Source organism: Calidris pugnax, unplaced genomic scaffold, assembly GCF_001431845.1.
Source record: "Calidris pugnax isolate Ruff unplaced genomic scaffold, ASM143184v1 scaffold111, whole genome shotgun sequence".
In the NCBI taxonomy this organism is placed as follows: Eukaryota; Metazoa; Chordata; class Aves; order Charadriiformes; family Scolopacidae; genus Calidris; species Calidris pugnax.
Window position 1 is genome coordinate 2,132,840 of NW_015090872.1, and position 22,052 is coordinate 2,154,891.

A 22,052-nucleotide genomic window follows, 5' to 3' on the forward strand; every position below is an offset into this window, starting at 1 on the left:
AATCTTTTTCTTCTAATCAGACCCTCAGACATACTGGCATCAGATTCATTATAAAGACTTTGGAAGCTGACATCAGAATTCCCTATGGGATTCTTTGTGGATGTACACGAGAAGTGCTCTGTTAGTGTTGCTTCCAGCCACCGCGTGTTTAAAGAGAGATCAGCATTTCTTTAGTAAATCCTGTTTTTGAAATATTTTGGCCATAAAAATCCACTTTAGGCCAAAGTCGCACATTCGCTTCCTTTCTCATGTTGCATTCCTGACTGCCAACCATCTCAGTATCTCCTGGTCTCTGAACGTTTTGCACTTTACACCTTCTTATTTTGAGTTAAAGCATGTTCCTACTGCACTGGAATTGGTATCAAAGCCGCTCCTGTGGGACCAGGAGCCAGATAGATGCACAAGACCCAACCACTGAACAATTGTCTTTTCATATCAAGTCCTTCTTTTGTTGTATCTAGATGTTTATACAGTTGTTGTCATGCTCTGAAAGTTACAGTGACCATTATAATAATAAGTCTTTATGGTTATCATGTAGGAGTAAAAAATCTTTTCCTGTCCTATCTCAGTCATTTTTATTGAAGTGAAGTTGTCTCTTCTTTCTTTTACGCACACTCCAGGAAAGCCTGGTACTTGGTGCTGCTGGTTTGAGTTTCTCAGATTCACAGTTTTTTGCTCACTGTCTCTCACTGGGTACACTTTGTCGTAGCAGTTCTGACACTTCCTCCTGGCAGACGATGCAGAGCCGTGCCCTGTTATTATCACCCACATGCTACTGGGATGGCAATTTCCTGGCGCCAAACTGCATATTCTTGTGGCGACAAAACATCCTCCACCAAGAGAATGCACATGTGAATGGAAATGATGGGAATGACAGGGATATTACCCCATATATCAAGTTAGAAATTTGATGAGGCATTTGCACAATAAGCAAAATATCAGCTTAGATGCTGTTTAAAATTAATTATAAAAAAATTAAAACTTTTTATCTGTTCTCACAAATCTGACAAATTATAATGCTGATTGTATAAAAGAGGAACAAACTGACCAGAATATGAAGTGGCTGGTACAAGAGCATGAGGCTTTATACTCAGACCTGCTAGGCAGCTGCTGACCTGAGGGGTCTGTCCTTTTGCTCAGCTCCCAAAGAGGAATGACCCTTAAGGATGACCATTCTGGATATCCCAGCAAATCTCAGCTGTAGAAATGCCAGATAATACCCGATACAGTCTCAGAAAGCTGTTTAGAAAGAGAACTAGCCTTTCTGTTCCCTGTACGTGTTTCCCCCACAAAACCACTGCCAGTAGATGGTGTCCCTTCTAAAGGACACCAGTGCAGCTGCAGGCAGAAATGACCGCACGATCCTGCTCAGGTCCAAATGCCAATACTCCCCTCAAGTCTGATGGTCCATGGACACGGTTTGTTTGCAGAAACAAATTTAACTGGGAAAAAACCCAACAAACCAACCCAACTTTTTCCTTGCTCAAACCAGATTATTTTCCCTGGTATTTTTTTGTTCAGTGGCATTTGATGATACTTTCTTGCCTGTGTGAGCTGGATTTTAGCTGCTTTTTGCTCTGTTTGACCAGGGTTAGTTGTTTTTAGGGAGCTTTGCACAGGATGCTCTTTCTCTTGTCTAGGAAATGGGGAGTGTGCCTCTGCAGGATTTTTTTGCCATCAATTCTTTGGCAAGAAATTCTAGGTGTTTTGTATGATGGTAAATTCAGTTAGACTGCATGGCACAAGCCTTCTTCACAAAGGCATCTGCCCTGGACCTGTGCTTCAGAAACCCACATCAGGGAGGAAGAGGGATGTATGGAGTCTGGGCTGTCCTGTTTTGTTTTCCCTGCCATGGAGCCGGGAGATTCCCCGGGGTGTTCTCCATCCCCCTCTGCCCAGCCAGTTCAGCAGAGGGTTTAAAAAGCTCCACCTTAGATGTAACATCCAGCCCCAGAGCCCATTCCCATGCGCATCCCCAGCAGCTGGCCGGGGCATGGAGGCAGCACACAGCTATCACAGAAGCACCACATCACTGCATGTCACAAAGTCCTCATGGCCAAGGACTCTAATTCCCCTCAGCTTCGCCATTTTCTTGGTTCCATCTCTGCAATTTTCTCATAAACTATATATTTATTTGAAAACAGCCCCCACCCTAGCCACGCTTCTCTGACAGGCTGGGGAGAAGAGATTGCCAGTTAAGCAAATCTCTAAAACAAGTGAAAATGTTTATCTTCAGTGGTTCTGAAAACAATATTTAACACAATTGCGAAGTTTTTATTGAGGGGCACATTGTAAAATGAGGCTCTGTCCTGCTAATGAGCGTGTTGTGAAGTGGGTGTGGCCCCAAACCAGCTTCTCTGTAAATTTGTGCCATTTTACAGTGACAAAAAATATGCAGGGAGAAAGCAAGCCTCTGTTTTACTTTGTGCTGTGTCAGGTTGGGCGGTGTAACGCATCGGTGCCAGCATGCAGATACACAGGGAAGAGCTGCTGCATCTTCCCAAGAGCGAGGGATGCAACGGGCTGTGAGGAGCAGAAACCTGACCTTGGTTTTATCATGGAAATCACAGCTGCAGCTCCCCGTCAGAGCTGAAACTTGGCCACCCCCCTCTTCATTCAGTCCATCTCCTTCCAGAAACTCCCTATCTGCAAAGACAGAAATATTTATAGCCTTTCTCGAGGAAATTGAAATAGTACACACTGAAGACCCCCAAAGCCTGCCTCTCTGCCAGTATAAACAACACTGGGGAAAAAATACATTTTTTATCTAAATCTGACGCATTGTGTTTGCATTGTTTGGTTTCCTGTACTAGACAGGAGGTAGTGAAGAGATGTACGTGTCCAAAAAGCTATAAAGCCTTTGAAACCCCAGGTGCTCTCTTTGGTGGCTGTGCTCAGTCACCCAACTCACCTCGAGTCCTCAGCATCACACCAACCTACTGCGTTCGGGGCTCTGAAAGGCTCAGGCACAGACAATAGCAAACATCTTCAAGCAAAAGCACTTCTGGATAAACTTTCATGCTAAGGTATGTAAGTCCAGCCAGCCAGAGGATAACTGACCATCTGACAGATGCTGGGAAGGGCTCCAAATCAAACATCACATCAAAAAACCTCCATTCTCAGGCTGCTTATGCCTTGGACTGCTCTTCAGCCTATCTGATCCATCATGTCTTGTCTATCAGTGTGAAAATAGAAGAGAAAGGAAAAAGAAACCCAGCTGTGGTACTAGAGAATTTTTAAATTGTTTGCTCTTCCTGTGAAGGGCAGTGGCTCGGGTTGCTCTGCGGTCATGGTTTAAAGCCCATGGTGGTCCCCTTGGTTGCTGGGCTTTTCTTGTACTAGAAAATTCCTTTTTGTGTGTAAGGTTTGGGAACGCTCTTCCAGCTCCCAAATCCTCACACGCTTCCAGCTGAGGTAAGTGCCAGTGAATACTGATCACAGGTGAGCACCATGGTCACAGGGCTGGTGGTAGAGATGGCCACAACCTTATGAACACACAGTAAATGGGAGTGCCAGACGCTTCCTCATATTCACACAGTGCTTGGAATTCTGCAAGTAACTTTAAATATAGCAATAATTTTGCAATAAGAGAAAAAAACGGTTTATTTCCCTTTCCTAGAGACTTTATTTGGTTTTTATTTTTAAGGGAATTGATTGAAGGAAAATCTATAGTGACAAATGTAAGTTATTTTTCTAAGGCAACTTGAAGCCACTTTTCAGACCACCTATTGAAGATGAATGGACTGGGAAGTGGCTGAGCTGAAGGTAAGGTAGCTAAGTGTGCCTGTATTCCTGCTTCCACGCTGATAACAGTCATGAGGGTTATTGGACTCAATACTGTACATATGTATTTTTAATTACAATTTAGATTACTCTTGGCAACGTGCTGTAGCGCAGGTCATCAGGGGGACACGAGCTTGTGTGTTTCTCTTCCTTCCTCATCTTCAGCTTGGGCAGAGTTGCCCATTGTGTGTTTAAAGTAGGCTCAGTAAGGATGGCATTTATCCATGCGTGTGGCAGAAATGCCGTTTTAGCTCTTACCACCCAGGGTACAGGCGAGTGTTATTGACACCAGTGACATGCTAATAGTTTTTAAGTTAATTGTGCCACAAGATGGTAAAAACATCAATGTCCTCAATGGGTAACATGATGAAAAGACCCTGACCACTCCTGAGGGAGTGGGACAGGCACTGGGTCCCTGAGGGCTGAACCATGAGTTGGTCTGGCCTTTGGCCATCCAGATGTCAAAATAAATTGTGTTATTTTAGAAATGCAAAAGTGATAGAAAACATCACATTCCCAACCAGTCAGTGCTGTGATATTGACAGGACACAGATAACTCTGGGTTTGTTGTAAGAATTATTTTCTACAAAATGGACTGTGAATGTTAAATGACTTTTGAAATATTCCTGAAGAGAGAACTAGAGAAGATAATAAAGATGTAACAGGGGGTGACCTCTACAAAGCCCAGGGCTAGGTTATTGGTGAGTAAGGGTGGGCTGATAATAAACACATCCCTTTCCCAAGGGAAGAAGGAGTTGTGTCTTGGGAGGCTGAGGAAGGGAAGGGTCATGTCTGGGAGACAAAGCCCTGGGACTCACCAACCCCTTTCTCACAAAATGTCCCATTTCTGGGCTGGACTTACCCATGAGAGGTTGGCAATCATTCCAGTGGGATGGTGCCTGGTTCCTCAGCCCCACATGGACATCCCACTTCTGGCTCTTGATTCCTTCTCCTTAGGGCTGCTGCTGCAATGAATCAACTAGTGCAGTTAATGGAGAGGGATATTCTCAAAATACTCCTATCCAAAATGCTGCACATCAGAAATACAACTGTACTGAACTCTGTAGTGTGGATTAGAGCCTCAGAGATGACATAAATGCCTGTCTTCAATTGCTTGAAATTCTAAGTTGTTATTGCAGGGCTGAGGAACAACTGGGAGGTGCAGCAGTGGGGAGAAGAACGCAATGGCTAAGGGAATAGCAAAAGCGATGGGCAGGGGAGTCTGAGCTGTTAGCTCCATCTGCACGGCCTCCCAAGTGAAACATGACTAAGGGCTGAAATGTCTTTCCAAAGTGTCAGCTGAATGCCTGAGGTCAGGAGGAATGTGGTCTTGGGGCTGACACAGCTAAACTGCAAAAAAACCTTTTCTGCATCGCAGCAAAAGCCTGGTTTTTGGCTGGGGTGAAGGGAGGACAGAAATAACCCCCTCGTTGTATGTTCACCTCCCCAGTTGTAAATCAGGATGGCCAACCTCTGATTGAAGGCAAGCTTAAAGAGAAGCAAGTCCGGTGGAAGTTTATCAAAAGGTGGAAAACTCGCTACTTCACTCTGGCTGGCAACCAGCTGCTTTTTCGGAAAGGAAAATCCGTAAGTCAGACAATCATCAGTTTGATTTCTCTCTTTCCCTCCACCATTTCCCAGAGGTTTTTACCACTTAGCTTTGCCAGTGGTCTCTGTAGGCCACATGGCCAGCTTCAGCCACGGGGTTGCTCACTGGCTTTAGTTATATTTTTCCTTCTGGATCAAGAACATGAGATTTTTCAGAGCATTAGATTGGCTTGTTCAGGCAATAAATGCCCAGGGCTCATCACTGTGACACCCGTGGCTCAGGAATTTATCCTCTGCTAACTGATAACCTGTGCATGAGCATCATCCCCTCTGCCTCGAGGCATCCCACGCACATCTCAGGTAGTGCAAAAGCTTCTGTTTTCTGAAGGAATTACAGTGGGTTAAAAAACAGTTTCCAGTCTTGACCAATGATTCGGCATTTCCTTGAATAAATACAAATTCAATAAATCCTGCTCAGGTAAATATCTTTTTTCCACTTGCAAAGGGCATGGCACGGGACAGCAAGGTAAGTAGCAGCGACAGCCAGTGTGCAGCAAGTGAGCTGTGATTTCTGGGTCCCCAATTTGCATGCAGTGTTCGTGGGGAGATGGTTATGTTCAGCGTGTTGGGAAAGTCAGGCCTTTCTGAACACCTCAGGACAGGCTCCAAAATCAAGCAACTGTACACCACTTTTGAAAGTCTTGGCTGCTTTTGTACATTAATAACTGTTCTTGAGATGTCGGCATTATAATTGGTGTTATTTGTGCAGGAAATACAAGTGTGTTTAAAGCAAGGTAATGCTAAAATGCTTTTCTCCCGAAGGAACACAGGTTTTTTACTTTCACTTCTACCCTCGCCTAAATTCAGAGATATTCTGCTGAAATTTCTGTGAAATTGTTTGAAATTTATACCGATAGGGCAAGTGTGCCCCAGGGCAAAGCAGGGCAGGTAATTGAATCCAGTCCTCATTAGTTATTACTTTTCAGTTAGCAGAAACTAATTTTCTTCAGCTTTTCACAGTAAGAATTATCAAATATTGTACAAAATAGACTATTTAATTTTGTTACAAGAGCTCTCTCTTAGATGACAATCCAAAAATAGCAGCATCCTCCAACTATAGCCAAACCATAATATTTCTGGTAAATCATCTTTATTTTTACAGAAACCTAGTAAAGCTCTTTAAGCTTCTTAAATGGCTCCCTGAGCCCCTTCCTATAGGAAATACAACAGGGTGTCCTGCCGAGGAGAAAGATGTGCCTTTTGTGGGACAGTAAAGTCCTTCTGAAAGCAAATATTCCATGAAGCAGCTTTTTCCTTACTTTCTAGTGACTTTTTCTGGTGTTTTGGTGGAGATTCTGAAGCCAGTTGAATCCATACGTGTACCACAGCTGCAGCTCAGCCCTGGCTGATGTTTCTTTTTGAAAGAGTGTCAGAATAATTGTCATTTTTTTAGCAAGTCAACTGGCTTATAGAAATGTATTTAACGGAATGGCTTTAATTAGGTCTCCAAATGAGCCAGGCATAAGGCACATCAGAATACCTTGATTACTCCTGGGATGTGATTAGTGAGCAGAAATTGCCTCTGTGGATTTGCATTCTCAGTGCTCCCCATGTTCACATGGGGAATGTGCAGCGCGTGGCAGGCGGGTGACGCTGGCAGATTAGATTGTTGAACAGCAGATTTTGTTTAACAGTGTAATCTTGATTAACGGTCCCTTTTTAACCGACAAACTTGAGGCTTCTTTGCTTTTTTTTTTTTTTCCCCCAATGTTGAACACAAATACCTGGACTGGTTTGTCAGCCGAGCAGGATGGCATCCAGCCCCCAGGGACAGCAGCGGGGTTATTGCACCTGGGTAATCAGTCTTTTGAGCTGGTCCGTTATATCCTGTTACTTCTACATTTTTGGCCTAAATTTGAGAGTCGAGTCCTGCCATTAACTGTTGCTTGGAGACTGGAGCAACCCTGAGCCCACCAATTTAGGTTGCACACATGCCATGGGTGGACTATTGCAGATACCAAACAGAAAATTTTACGCCCTTTAAGCAGGTCTGGAGGAATGAAGCCTCACAGAAGTGGTTTGGACAATAAAAGAGTGACTTTTAGATCCCACAGGAGATCCACTCCTGGGCATCTCCAGAGCCCAGCAGGAGGACCAGCCCCACACCTCGCTGGCTGGGTACTGGTGCCAAAAGCATTGCAAGATGTGGGGCCACAGGCCGTGGCCAGCAAAAGTGATGGTGGAGGCATCTGCCCAGCCTCATCTGGTGCTTGCTGTGGTCTTCGAGGCCAGATGGTGTCCTCCTGGCTGAGCATGACAACTCTGCCTGTCATCTCTGGTGCTGTGCAGCAGGGCTGGGTGCTGCGTGGGTGTTTGGGCTTTACACGCTGCTCACTTAAAAATACAAACCTAACACAGAAGAAGTATTGTGAAATGGCCAGCTGGCTGTGCCTGATTATTCCTGGAGCCCCACCATGAACCTTCCCTTTGTCTGAGTAACCATGTGGACAATACTTGCTCTGTGTAAGCAATTGTATGGCCCAGAGAAAGCCAAAATATAAGAGTTCTGAAAGCGAGCCACATCCTAAACTCCTGGAAAATTGTGGTGTGGTAAACTTCTTCACGGAAATGTGCCTAGGGTACAGTCAATTTTCTTTAGCAACTGGGGGTCAAACATTGTGTGGTAATGAAGGGTATATATCATTTTTGCTAGACAGGCTTCTAAGTCTAAGGGTCTGGCTCATGGGGTGCAAAGTTTTGGTTCTTGCATCTATCATTGCTTCACATTTTCTGGGATAAAATTTTCCTGGAATAAAATGTTAATCCCAGGTGAGATATCGGTGCAGAGCCACTGTTGATAAAGCCTTAATTGGTGTTTGTGGAAGCAGGGGAGGGTGGGCCACCGCTGTGGTCCTGTGGTTGTGCAGGAGGAATCAGTGATGACTCTGGAAATATTTGTTCCCATGAGAAGTTGGAGATGAACTTCATTGTTCGTGGAAAGTCATTTGGTCAGAACTGAACGTCTCAGTGAGAAACTATTGATTTAAAGAAAAATTCTCAGGTTTGGAATGGGATGCCTGATAAAAAATAAATGAGGCAGACAAATAAATGGCCCATCCCAGAATGAGCAGCAGCGATGCCAGGGGATGGAGATGTGCTGGGAAGATGATGGCTCTGCACAGTCGCTGCCATTCGCAGTCCAGGGACCTCCCGTGTCCCACTGGGGTCTGTGTGCTCAGCCCAGCACTGGCCCTGCTGATGGGTTCATGACAGCCTCTCTTGATGGAGAACTGCTCTGGTCCAGAGATGGATTAAATGCTTTTTTGAGTCAGAAAGGAGGGGATTGTCCAGGGATTATGGCACTTCAGGAATGTAGGAAACCTTGACTACATTAGTAATATGTAACTACATAAGTAATAGGTATGTATGCAACACAGAAGATCCCATCCTGGGTATTCATTATGGATGTGGAAAAATGGCAGATCAGTGGTAAAGGTGAGGGACTATCAAATTCCAGAGAGGAAGCACAGTCATTGGGCTTGGGACTTCTTTCAGATGGTCTTTTCAGACGAGCTTTTCCTTGGAACAGTAAAATATTCCTGGTTCTTTCCCAGAAGGACTGAGACATTTTTGCAGAAGTCTCCCTGGCCAGCTCTGGTCCTGCATTTCAGACCTGGCCTGATGGGAGAGCAGCTCTGGAGACAGCAGTTCCCACACCAACGCCTCTCCTGACTCCTGCTCAGCTCCTGCAAAATAATTAACCCCTAAGTCTCACGCAGATCAGTCCAGACCTTTCCTATATGATAGAAACAGAAAGCTTTTGGAAAATCTACCTTGCTGTTCTTGGTAAAAAAAAAAAAGGCTCAAGAGGAGAAACATAAATATTCTTGAGGAATGGGGGCCTTGGGCTTAAACTGCTCACCTGAACGCCCATTTATACATTTTTAATGAGTTCACGATTCTCTTCTCCTGCAGGAAACTTCCATGATTTTGTACAACTCTCTCTTATGCTCCCTGCATCGTATTTCTTCCAATTACACTAATATATCCTAGACATGCATACTTTATATATTTTCAAACAAAGCTGCAACCAAACTGTCCTGTATTCTCCATTCCCCACTGAGAAATGCCACGATTTCCCTCACGTTCCCAGGTCAGGCTCAAAGAATCTGTTCTGTTTTCAAAACCAACAAAAGGAGCTGCTGCTTCCAATTTTGGGTGGAGACTCTGAGAAGGGGAACAACTTATCACTGCTTAAGTGAAGACAGCTTGCTCCACTCCCCGAGGACTGGCTGATTTTTTTTACCTAGGAAGCATTTGCCATCGGCACAAGTTGTACCTGGCACCGTTAACAAAGGCCACCATTATTAAAAGCCAGAGAAAGGAAACGCCCGTGTTAATAGCTGAAGCTGGAACTAAAAAGTGCAGATGCTGAGGAGGAAGAGCTCATGGGCATCAGCATGGACCCTTGGCCGCTGGGTATAGACCATGACAGCCTATGAAACCTGATGGTGTTCAGTAGGGGAGCGTGGCACCACGTGGGAGGGGGGTTTCTAGCTTCTCTTTTGGGAAGGCCCCATATTTCTGTTTGCCCACATGGGCAATGTTTACAAGCCCAGCTCTAGAGACATCAACTGTTTATTGAGACAGTGGAAGCTCTACCAGATGAACCTGGTTGTGTCTGTCCTCCCTGTGTTTCAGAAAGACGACCCCGACGACTGCCCCATTGAGCTCAGCAAGGTGCAGAGCGTTAAAGCAGTGGCAAAGAAGCGCAGGGACCGCAGCCTGCCCCGGGCCTTTGAGATCTTCACCGACAGCAAGACCTATGTTTTCAAGGCCAAAGACAAGAAGAACGCTGAGGAGTGGCTTCAGTGCATCAATGTCGCCGTCGCACAGGCTAAAGAGCGGGAGAGCCGAGAGGCCACCACCTACCTGTAGAGCTGCTGGCACCTCCGTGGCCATTCCAGTAAACCACACGTGCCTGGGACCACTCCAACACAGTGCATCCCACTGCCATACCGTGGACCTCTCTTACCTCCAAAACAGGGCCATGGAAAACTGTGGGGGAGACCATCTGTTGGCAGGGGCCAGGGAGAGCTTTGTGCAGCACGAGAGGTCTAAGACCTACAGGTGATGGAGTGCTACCATGCAGTCGCACTCCCTGGCACTGGGACGTTTGCTGATGTAGAAGCAGCTTCCACATCCATGTGTGAAATTCAGTTTTTTTCTTCAGCCTAATGGCCTCCAGGCCAGGAGAGGTGGTTAGAAACTAACCCGGACCCCAACCCCTCAGCCTTTGCTTCTGAGATGCATGACATCTCGGTGGCTTTACGCACTGCTGAGATCATTTGAGCCCGTAAGAACTTTCTGCTTTTCTCAATCACTTTCTGCCTGTAAAAAGATAATTTTCCTTCCTATTTAATCTCACTCTACTTTATCCTTTTACTGTTTATGTGTGTCTGCGGGAAAAAAAATCAAATTTGCTGCTTCTTTCAGTTTTGAGCAATTGAGCAATTTTAAAGATTTAATACTGCTGAAAAATAATTTTAAATATCTAACTGTTTTGATTTTCCCTCTTTTTCCTGCTTTTTTTTCCTCTTCGTAACTGAATGTAATTTAAAAAATGTATTTTTCTTTCTTTTTCAAATTGTCTTCTCTGTTCTGTAGCTTTTCAAAATTTCTCCAAAACTGGAGAATTCCCAGTTTGTTTGATTTTCTTTGTCACTTTCAAATGATTCTGAAGTGGAGGAAGTATTGTAGAAAAGACTGAAAGCAAAAAAGGAAAAGAGGGGAAAAAATGAATTATAAGTTTGCAGGTGAGGAAATAACTCAGAGATCATTCAAGGCTGAGTAGAAATAATATTTGAAATTTTCCAACCTGGAAAAATGTATCTTTTGCAAAAAGTTGTTGAAAAAACGGGGGAGCTAAGAAGGGGGAAAAAATTGGGAAACAAAATTATCTGAAATGCTTTTTACTGTAATATGTGTCTTCCACTCAGTAGCAGAGGGAGCCCACAGCTTTTTTGAAAGTTCCTTGCAGAGCACGGCAATACAATCTGCTTTCTGAAATATTCTCTTGCCAACTTTCTGTAGTGTTTGCCGGGTGAGTTTTGGCTTTGGCTTGGTGGCCAGGAGGCCAGCAGGGGCTGGTGGGGGTGGCTGTGGTGGCGGGGACTTGACAGGGGACATCAAAAGCGCTTGGGGAACAGGGAGCAAGAGGAATAACCTGGGAAATAAATTGGGATTAAAGCCCATTGAGTGAAACTAGCACTGGTGCTGCCGAGTCAAGCCTGTTCTCAGCCGTCACCATGAGGTTTGTGTCTCCTACCACAGCTCTCTGTTGGGATGCAGCTTGAATGACTGCACCCCTCTGGATTTACAGCCTGATCTTTCCACCATCCCAAATGTTCCCAAACTCTCTTGATTTCACTGGGGCTGCTGCTGGTCGGCGGCTCTGAAAATGGGGACCAGAACAGCTCAGAAACGTTATTCCACATGCATTGAACTTCTCTCGCTTTGGGAAATCCACGATAGCAGCTGGAGCAGGGATGCTGGGGAGCCCAGCTCCCCTCCCTTACCCCGTCCTTGCTGAAGTGTGCACAGGGAGGAGAAGACGGGCAGGAAGCTGAGCAAGGGCTGGAAGAGGTACGGAGGGAGAGGGATCCGAGCAATTGAACTCGATGGTTTGGTGCCTGCTTAATTGATGGGGGGTGTTGAAGGGGTTTGTGGCTGGAAGCTTGGAGTCTTGCAGCACACCATGTAAATATTTAGCTTTGGAGTTTGATTAGTTGTCAGCACTGAGTGTTGCTGGTGTTTGTCTCTCCAGCCTGCCAGAGCTCTGTAATTTGTTACGTTGACAGGTAAGATGCTAACATTTGGTAATGAGTATTTACTTGAATTTAGAATGAGAAAAAATTAGTTTATGGTACCATACGAGTGCCTGAGTTCTGCTGCCAGGTCAGAGCTGAGGGCTGCCCGATCCCTCACAGCTGGCAGCTCTAGAGAGGTATTTCTTAAGGTGATCCACCAAAGTACCATCAAACCATTTGGGGAGAAACACCACAGACCTTGTAGCAGTACCAGTGCAAGGAATTTCCATTTGCAGTGACACAAAAATTAGGCTAAAAATTGTTGCCTGCCCTCGTGGGGATGTCTGTGTTTCTTTGACTGTTTTTTTCTCCATTATTTTTAATCTCCTCTGCTCCACTCTGGTGAGACCCCCCTGCAGTGCTGTGTCCAGCTTTCGAGCCCTCAGCACAGAAAGGACATGGACCTGTTGGAGCGGGTCCAGAGGAGACCACAAAGATGATCCCAGGGCTGGAGCCCCTCTGATGTGAGGACAGGTTGAGAGAGTTGGGCTTGTCCAGCCTGGAGAAGGCTCCAGGTAGACCTTAGAGCCCCTTCCAGTCCCTAAAGGGGGCTTACAAGAAAGATGGGGACAAACTTTTTTGCAGGACCTGTTGCAATAAGAGATGGGGAAATGATTCTAAACCAAAGAGGGTAGATTTAGGCTAGGTATAAGGAAGAAATTTTTTACAATGAGGGTGGTGAAACACTGTCCCAGGTCACCCAGAGAGGTGGGAGATGCCCCATTCCTGGAAACATTGAAGGTCAGGTTGGATGGGGCTGAGCAGCCTGGTCTAGTTAAAGATGTCCCTGTTCATGGCAGGGGGTTTGGACTAGATGGCCTTTAAAGGTCCCTTCCCACCCAAACTATTCTATGACTCATTTCCCAGACCTGACAATGATGTTTACGGGGTCTCTGGGGGACAGGGGTGCACCAGGGAACTGGCAGAACGATGCTGAGGCCTTGTGTGCTGCTGCTCCGCTGTAGCGACGCGTGGGCAAGGTGTGGTGAGTGCAGGGTGGGAAATGAAAGCAAACAAGCTTTACATTGCCTGGGGACAGGATTAACCCAAGCTGACCAGGTTCTGACGGTGAGCTTCGGGTGGAAGGAATGATGACACCAAGGCAGTGTGCCACCATGCTGCCCACCTGTAGTCCTGATACCACTTTTCCAAACCATCCCTCCAGGCTGGAGAGGGTCTCATCCATGACCTATGCTACCCCGCTGTCCTCATCCTTCTTCTCGGCGACCAAGCACCAGCTGGACTAATCCCAAATCATGTTTTTTCCAACTCTCCACATTTTTCTCAGATCCTCCTTGAGACAGTGAAACAAAACTGGTAATTCCTTCCTTATGCTCTTGCGCTCCTTCCCCGACTCCTGCGGGAGTTCGTGTATGTTTGTTTTGTTTTGCTTGAGGGTCTCCAGTATTTCCTGAGACCTGGTTCCTCCCAGCTCTGATGGGCTGGATTTCTCCTCCACCCCCGGAGACATCCTGCCCCAGGGACCTCTGCAGCGTGTCTCGGCCAGTACTCCAGCCCAGGCTCCTAATGGGTGTTGAACAACTGACCTGGCACCCGTGCCCTGGAAGGTCAGCAAGCCCTGGTCTGAAAAGATAATATTTTATTTCCAACATTCCCATGCTGACTGGAGAAGGAAGTGCCGATAGATCACACCACGCGGCCAGCGGCTGAGAACAAAGCGGTCGCTGAAGCATTCCTGGATGATGGAAAATCAGGGAGAGCTTTAAAGCCGGCTATAGGTTTGTAGATCTAAAAGATAAATTTGCATTGACGCTAACGATGTCAGAGGGGAAAGAGAAGACCTCTGTCAATGGCCCGTGCAGTGCCTTAACCAGCTCCAGACTTCCCGGTGCTCTCGGCGCTCCAGAGAAATGGTGAAATGTTCAAATTCCTGAAAATTCTTGTAGCAACTAAAATGTGGAGATGAGTGTTAGATCAGAGAAATGTAGCAAAGTGATCAAAACAACTTTGTTAAAGCTTAATTTAGTTAGAGGAAAATATGGAAAGCCCATGTGGGACCACTATATTCAAGCAAGTCTGTGGACACCCATGTAGGTCGCCTGGCCGAGCAGAGTCTGGTTCCCAGGTACCGAGCTCCATCCCGCTCCTTGTTGTTTACATGGAATCAGGCAAAGCGTGCTTTGTGCCAATAATACAACATTATAATACTTACAACTTCTGTTACACTTCATGCCTCTAAAACACTTGAAGTCAAATCCAAGCCTGATGCTGAAGACCAAAAGCAGGGGGGTTTTTGGGACCCTTTTCACCTGTGATCCTGTATTTACTGTTGTGTCAGTGGTAAGGGACGTTGTTTTGTTTGGGATTGCTCAGGCACAAAGCAGGCTTGACACAGAGGGCCTGCTCTCCAGGACATCATAGAATGTGTAGGGAGTGGGGAAGAACCCTGCAGTGAATTGTGCATGGTGTCCACACAGACAGTGCGGGTCTGCAGACCGGACTCTGGATGTAAATGAAGCCCTGGAGCCAAACCTCAGTTTAAAGGCAGCAGTGCAAGGGTAAGAAAAGACATATGATGGGAAATTTCCACGGCTCCTCTGGGAGACAAGGAAAGGAGATTTCAGTCATTTAATTTTTCAATACCTGGACCAATAAATCCTTACTTTACCCACAGGACACACCATTGAGTCTAATGGGAATGAAGTTAATTCATAGGTGTGAACTTGTGGATTTATGGTCTTAAGTTCCAGAATTACATCCTTCACTAAACACTGAATTCACCCACTGAGGCACGCCCCTGGAGTTCAACAACACGGTAAGTTGGCCACTAAAAACACTTTTACAGACGAAATAGTCTGTATTTCTTAACTTGGTGCCAGGTTTCAGTCTGCCACCTCTGCATTACGCCATCGATTTAATGCACCTGCCTACCCGTGTGTGCGTCTGTACACGCGTGTGTTGGCACCTCCCTGACAGAGGACAGGGGTGTGCACCCACCTCACCATCAAGTGATTTCCAGGAGGGAGTGGGAAACTTGAGTACGGGGGCTCTGCTTCACCTGCCGTCCCAAGGCTTTGTCATCAGCACTTGGCTGTCACCAGCCGCTTACATCCTTCCTCCCAATCCCGACGTGATTGAAACAATATGGAATGCATAGCTATGTAGTTAGAGAGACCCCGAGTTCCGTGCCAAAATATAATTGCATAAAATAAGAAGCTTAGCCACACTTTTCCTGTCTTAAATTAAAACTTGGAATAAAATAAAAGAGAAATTCAGCTGGCAACCCATTCTAGTCATCCTTCTAAAAGGAGAAACGCAGAAATCATCAATCTAGTTATGATGAGAGCAGGGAGATTTAAAAAAAAAAATAAATCCCACTGTTGCAAATTTTCTTCTCAAGCAAGTATATAAATAGATTTTATTGGTTCTTTTTAAAATAATGTCTATCAAAACACTAGATCTAAATGGCTGCTGCCCTCTGAACAGGGAAGATGCTAGCAGTTCCTCCTGCACTGCATTTTCTTGGTTTGTTTGCTCGTCCCTTGCAGGAACCATCCCAGCCCCACAGAAGACCCTGTGGGGGCTCCCCACGGCCCTGGTGGAGGGTCCCAGGCAACTGAGTGTGTGTGGCAGCCCTTAGGAGAAAGGGATGCAAACCCCTCCTCGGCTGCAGCCCTAGACTCTGCCCAGCAGCCCCTCCTCTCTGCCAGGAAACAATCTCCCCTCTGCCTTGCACAACTTTCAGTAGAAAAGATGTCATTGTCCCTCTGGGGGGGGCAGTGAGTTCACCTTTGCTGAAGAACCCTGTTATTCAGCCAGCGTTTGGCAGAGGAAAGGAGCCTCACCCCTACGGAGCGGGGGACAAGTGCCAACCCTGGCCATATGGGACACTAAACCAGCTGGTATATCAGGTACCGTGCTCCCTCCTGCTGCACAGGGGCAGCAGAAATGCCATTTCCACAGGCTCTGTGAGACCACACAAGCTCTTGGGGGGGGGCAGGCATTGCCTCCCAGAGCCATGGCACAAGGTGACCTGGAGCCCAGGTGCCTAATGGGAGAGCTCCCAGCCCAAACCAACACCCTCCAGCCCTCTCTGCACACTGCGGGGACAGACCGAGGTTTAGGATCCAAACCTGAGCCCACAGCTAGAAAAGCAGACCACGATCCAGACCTAAACGCTCCTGAATAAGAGCAACTTCCAAATCTAACACGAGTTTTACAGATCAGCATAACTTCTCTAGGAAACGTAATTCCTCAGAATATTAGCTCCAGCTTACATGAACGATTTCATGTACAGACATTAATCCCCTTTTTCCTGGAAGAGTTGATGTCCACCATAACTTGGATGCTACATCACATGCATCTTTCAGGAATCCAAGTCTGGGCGAGTGTGTGGCCTCACAGGACACTCAAGAACAACTGGTACTTCAGCATCACTTCTTCGCCCGTCTGACGACACGACAACAAAGGGGAACAAGCTGAGGGCTTTGGCACAGAAGAGCTGGCTCGCACCTCGCGGGCCATAGACCGGCCCCATCACGTAGCACTTCTGGGGAGAGGACACGAGCGTGGGCCCCGTCCGCGGGCTGACACGAGGTGGGGTGGGAGCTGGTGAAGCCGGAGCCCAGTGGGATGTCCAGGGGTGGGATGAGCTGGCTCCCAGCTGTGTGCACTGACCGGTGCGATCCACGGGGGATCTCCTGGACCAAAGCCTTGCTGTGAATGGGAGTTGGAGAGGATGAGCTCCCGAGGTCCCTCCCAGCATAAATTATTCTGTGGTCTATAGCAGGGCAAGAGGATTGCCAAAAATGTATCAGCAGCTACCATCACTTCTTCTTAAACGAACTGCAAAGCACTGCTGGGGCACTGTGTAGCCCCTGGAGCCCTGCTACGCTGTATGGGTGCAGCTGAGGGCCATCTTCCTCCTGTGATGACTGCTCAGAGAAGAGCAAACAAAGACTAACTCATCCTGTAAGCAGCGTGGCTAGCGATGAGCTGCTGTGGAAAACTCTCATGGGGAAAATCTCTTCCCCTCTTCTTTCGTGACCATCTTTCTTCCTGTGTTTGTTTTGTGTATCATAGAATCACAGAATGGTTAGAGTTGGAAGGAACCTTAAAGACCATCCAGTCCCACCCCCCCTGCCCTGGGCAGGGACACCTCCCACCGGACCAGGTTGCTCAAAGCCCCATCCAGCCTGGCCTTGAACCCCTCCAGGGATGGGGCAGCCACAGCTTCTCTGGGCAACCTGGGCCAGTGTCTCACCACCCTCATGGTAAGAATTTATTCCTGAGACCTGATCTAAATCTCCCCTCTTTCAGTTTAAAACCCTTCCCCCCTCATCCTATTGCTCCACCCCCTGATAAGGGGTCCCTCCCCATCTCTCCTGTAGCCCCTTCAGGGACTGGAAGGGGCTCTAAGGTCTCCCCGGAGCCTTCTCTTCTCCAGGCTGAACAACCCCAACTCTCTCAGCCTGGCCTCACAGCAGAGGTCCTCTAGCTCTCTGAGCATCTTTGTGTCCCTCCTCTGCACCTGCTCCATCAAGTCCATGCCCTTCATGGCTGTTTGCATCTCTGTAAGCCTGAGATGAGTTTCTCCTGTGCAGACCCAAGCCCCTGCGAAGACACCCATCATTGAGAGACCCATCTGATTGTGAGGACTGACCGTTCCCAGCCTGGAGGCACGGTCCCTGGAGCAGGGACCCCCAAGCACCTGTTTGCTGGGCACACAGTTCTCGGGGCACCTAAGATATGAAAAGTGCTGGAGCCCTTCTGCTGCTGGCTCCCTTCTTCTTCTCCTCTCATCTCCAGAATATAGATATTACAGATTTCTTACCTTCCGATTTCCCACCCGTGTCTCGCACGGTTTGACTCCCCGTGGCTGTGGGAGAGGAGCAGCAAGGACTGGTTTCTCCATCCAGCCCTGGCCAGGGACAGGAGCAGCACAGTGGGCAAGACAAGAGCAGTGGACGCTGGTGCTTGCAGCTGCTGCCCAGGCTGAGTGGCACCCCGAGTCACACCACCAGTCCCAACAGCTCAGGGCAACATGAAGAACGAGCTCGTTCCATGGTAAAAGGTTTGTAAGATAAATATGAAGATTAATTATATTTAGCCAGACAAATGGTTACATAATCATTGATTTCTCTAACAAATTAAACTACTTTGTCTAGTTCTCTGTTGCTTACAAACAAATCATTCTTTGTTTTGGATATATTTATTATTCCCTGAAAAATTATTGTATTCCTTCCTGCGAAGTTTTTGGAAATGGTTGTTTCTGCTCACTTGGCACCTATTCTCTGCTGGTCAAGTTTCACTGCCCAAGAGGCTGTTCCTGTGCCCGGATGGCAGGATCTGCAGTCAGACGACAAACAACAGCCGTCTCCCACAAACACCCTTATTACACTGGTGTTTCCTCCCCCAAGCGCTGAACTGCCCACGCTTGAAAATTCAAATTAAAAATTGGGACGTTTTTGCTGTGTTTCACTAGGTCTCCAGCAGATCACGTTCTCCAAACCAACCCAGCAATGATTTCCCAGGCGGCGGTGGGGGAGCGTGCCAGCGGGGCCGTCAGCCCTCCGAGCCCCCCGCGCTTCCGCGGGGCCGGCAGTCGCTCCTCCTGACGGTATTTCCTAGAAATATGAACCATAGGTTGTCCGCTGACACTGCCTTCCCGGGGCTTGTTTATGAGAGCTGAGCCCAGTTCTGGGAAGTTTTCCAAGGAAATTTTACCCTACAATTCCCTCCCACCTCCCCGAACAAAGCGTTCCCCAGCGTGTTTGACAGGAACGGAATAAAACCAGCGATAAATGCTTAGGTATTGCACACAGGCATCGCATGTGGCGTGGGTATAAATGGAATAAGCTGGACGTTAATTTTTCCAGCTTTTCCCATTCCAAGCTCAGCAGCCCATGGGAATAACCTTGCCTGCTTCTTGTTGACAAGCCGTCTAATTCATCTCGATACCAATGACTAATACTCCTCGGGTAAAATCCTTGGCCCAGCTGAGGTCAAATGCAAAACTCCTATTAACTCTAATAGGGCCAGAACCTTCCCCGGGTCCTTGCCTGTCATCGTGGTACCTTTACAGCTCCCTGCAACCACGGGGCTTGTCCAGCTGCAGAAACACAAACCCTTCCCTCCCCACTGACCAACCTCAGCCACCAGCCTTGCAGTGAGCAGTGTTTGGGTGAGAAAAGCTGCTTCTCTCACTCCTACCAGCATTAAGCATCACCCATGGCTTAAGCAATGCTGACCTCGTGGGACCCGTGGGATGTGGTCACTCTGCAACATCACTTCTCCTGCTTTGGGGCAGTCACCGTACTCTGGCTGGTTTTTCATGCTGAAATGGCAGGAGGAAGGAGGAAGAAAACAAATTTTACAGGGTTTGTTTGGTTTTCTTTCACAGAAACACACCCGCACCAGTTAGGAAGCATTTATATTGCACCTGTGAAGGGACTGGACATTGATTAATTGGATGCCAAATTACAGCAACATGGAGTTGGCTCAATTATACTATATATCTCCCTGTTGTCTAATTAGGTGAAGAAAGAAGCAAAATCAGACTTGATTCATTTGACTGCTTCACTGAAATGACCTGCAGCTTTCTCAATTGTTTGTGTTGGGGTTGGTCGTGTCAGGACCTGGATGTCCCTGGCCAGCCCCACCTGGGACCCCCACCCCTGCCTCTGCCCAGGACCCCAGCCCAGTCCGAGGCCTCCATCCTGCCCCAGTGATGCTACCAGAGCCCGTCCCAGCCCCGCCGGAGGATCCCCCAGCCCCAGGGAGTCCTGGCAGGTTTCACACAACCTCAGAACATCAAAAGATTTAGATTTATTTGCTTCTATAAACGCAGATGCTTAATACAACTGCCCTGTCCATCTTCTGTGGATATAAGGCATTCAAATGTAATCCTGGCATTTAATTAACTGCAAGTTTTAGTACACACTGAAATCACTTGGCTTTTTTTAGGACAGAAATACCGATATGTTTAAGCAATAGCTATTGTTTAAGAGCCAAGTTTTGCCTGCTGATCTCTGCCCTTCACTTCTTCTGGCTCCTCCTCAACCGGGAAATCAAGGTGGACACACGATTTCCGTCTGTCTTGCAGATAAAGCACGAGGAAACGGGAATCTCAGGGTCTCCTTACAGCCAGGCAGAGCTTTTGCTGGCAGTGACCTCAGAGGACACTGCTCACTGAGGTCGGTGGCATTGCAGCCCACGGTCCCCCCACCCCCGGGTGATGCTGAGCGGCTGCCTCTTCCCTGATTCAACTGTGTGGTGCGTGCTTAAAGATCATTAAAAGATCATAATCACAGAAGGGACAGCAACGCCTCCAGGTTAGGAGCAAAAAGACCTGTTTTCTAGTTACTGGCAGTTATTCATGGAAAATATGTGTGTCTGTAAGAGGGTCCTTTGTTTTTACTTATTTTTTGTAAAAGATAACTTCGCATTACCACCTAACACCCTTGTCAATGGCTACAGCTAGGTATTGAGTGGGACAATTCTTTATTTAAGAGTAAACAACAGTAGAAGGCCATGTGTCACAAGGTGGAGAACAGATCTGCAGCCAAAGGTCCCTGCCTGGCTGCAGTGTGGGGCTTCCAGCCCAAGGGAAAACATTCGTGGCAAGTGGTGGTGTTTTTTCCTTTGAAGAACGCAAGTGTGAAGATCCTTTGCTTTGATGCAGGTGGTGTTTAGGCAACAGCAGAGCATGTTTTTCCAGCTGTCCATGGCTGTGCCTCAGTTCTGACACAGAGAAGCCACCTGTGGGTTTCGGATGGCCCAGCATCAGGCCGAGGGCACTGTGCCCATTTCATGGATCATCGATAGTTTCTCCTCTATATGGTCTCGATTCTGCTCTCTCTGTTAGACCTTAGTGATGTCTTGTTCCGGTTGCTGAAACATCCACAGTTCTGCGTTGGGTTTACCCTGTAGGAATCTGCCTGGTTTATTTTCCTTGACTCGTTAAGTTTCATTAAGACCCGTGGTGCCCTCCCGGTGTGGGTGCTGCTGATGTTCAGCCACAGGGGCAGCAGGGACGGGCAGGGCTGTGCGAGTGCCCTGCTCTCACACTGCCCCTCCGCAGTCCACCACGGCCGCTCTTCTCTTTAGAAGGGAAGCAGTGAATCTCAAATACAAGCTTGAATTCAGAAGGAAACAAAAAAAACTGGGTCCCTCTCAATCTGGCCACACGTTAGCTGGCCTGCCATTGGTTCGATGAAGTCCCTCTGCATCCCACTGCCCAACCAGCGAGGGATCAGGACCAACACCAGCATCAGAGAAGTGGTGGAAGCACATTTTCCACCAACACCTACAAGGTATGTCTTTAAAGCATTGACTACAACCCAAATTACAAGGAATCAAAGGTGCTTCCCAAATGCATCCCATGTGTGTTCGGGACTGTGACTGCTACGTTGGCTCTCGGCCGGGGGTTGTACAGTATCGGGTTCATTGTGTTTTCACCATATGCCTTGCAGATCTGGATCCAGCACGATACGTCTCCAGGATAATTGGGCCCAGCCAGTTGGAGATTTCCATCGGCAGGACAAGCAGGACTTCAGAGGAGCTCCACAGTGCTCCATGGCTGGAGGGACCAGAGACTAATCCCAGTGGCACTGCAACCAGGCAGACATCTTATGCGAATAAAAGAGGTAAAATATGTGTCTGAAATACCCCAAGATCTCTAACAAACCTAAATTATGTTCTTGCAATGTTGCAGCAGCAAGGAGGGGCCACAGGAGCCACCTTCATCTCATTGCATGGGCCAAAGTCACTGGGAAGCTACGAGCATCGGTGGGCGGCAGAATTGCCAAGAGCCCAGTGCAGGGTACCTGTGACTACCTTGAGCATGGCTTAGAATTTTAGGGGCCAAATTACTTGACACCCCTCACTTTG

At 47.4% G+C, this 22,052-nt stretch overlaps 1 protein-coding gene across 1 annotated transcript in view; it reads left to right on the forward strand.

Moving 5' to 3' along the window:
* The window catches only part of VEPH1 (ventricular zone expressed PH domain containing 1), an 82,995-nt gene extending 72,125 nt beyond the window's left edge, over nt 1–10,870 (forward strand). Inside the window, exons 13-14 of the mRNA XM_014945814.1 lie at nt 5,234–5,370; nt 10,033–10,870. Of these exons, the coding sequence (XP_014801300.1) occupies nt 5,234–5,370; nt 10,033–10,269 (374 nt within the window). The 3' untranslated portion in view covers nt 10,270–10,870. The remainder of the gene's footprint in view (nt 1–5,233; nt 5,371–10,032) is intronic.
* The last annotated feature ends 11,182 nt before the right edge of the window (nt 10,871–22,052 follow it).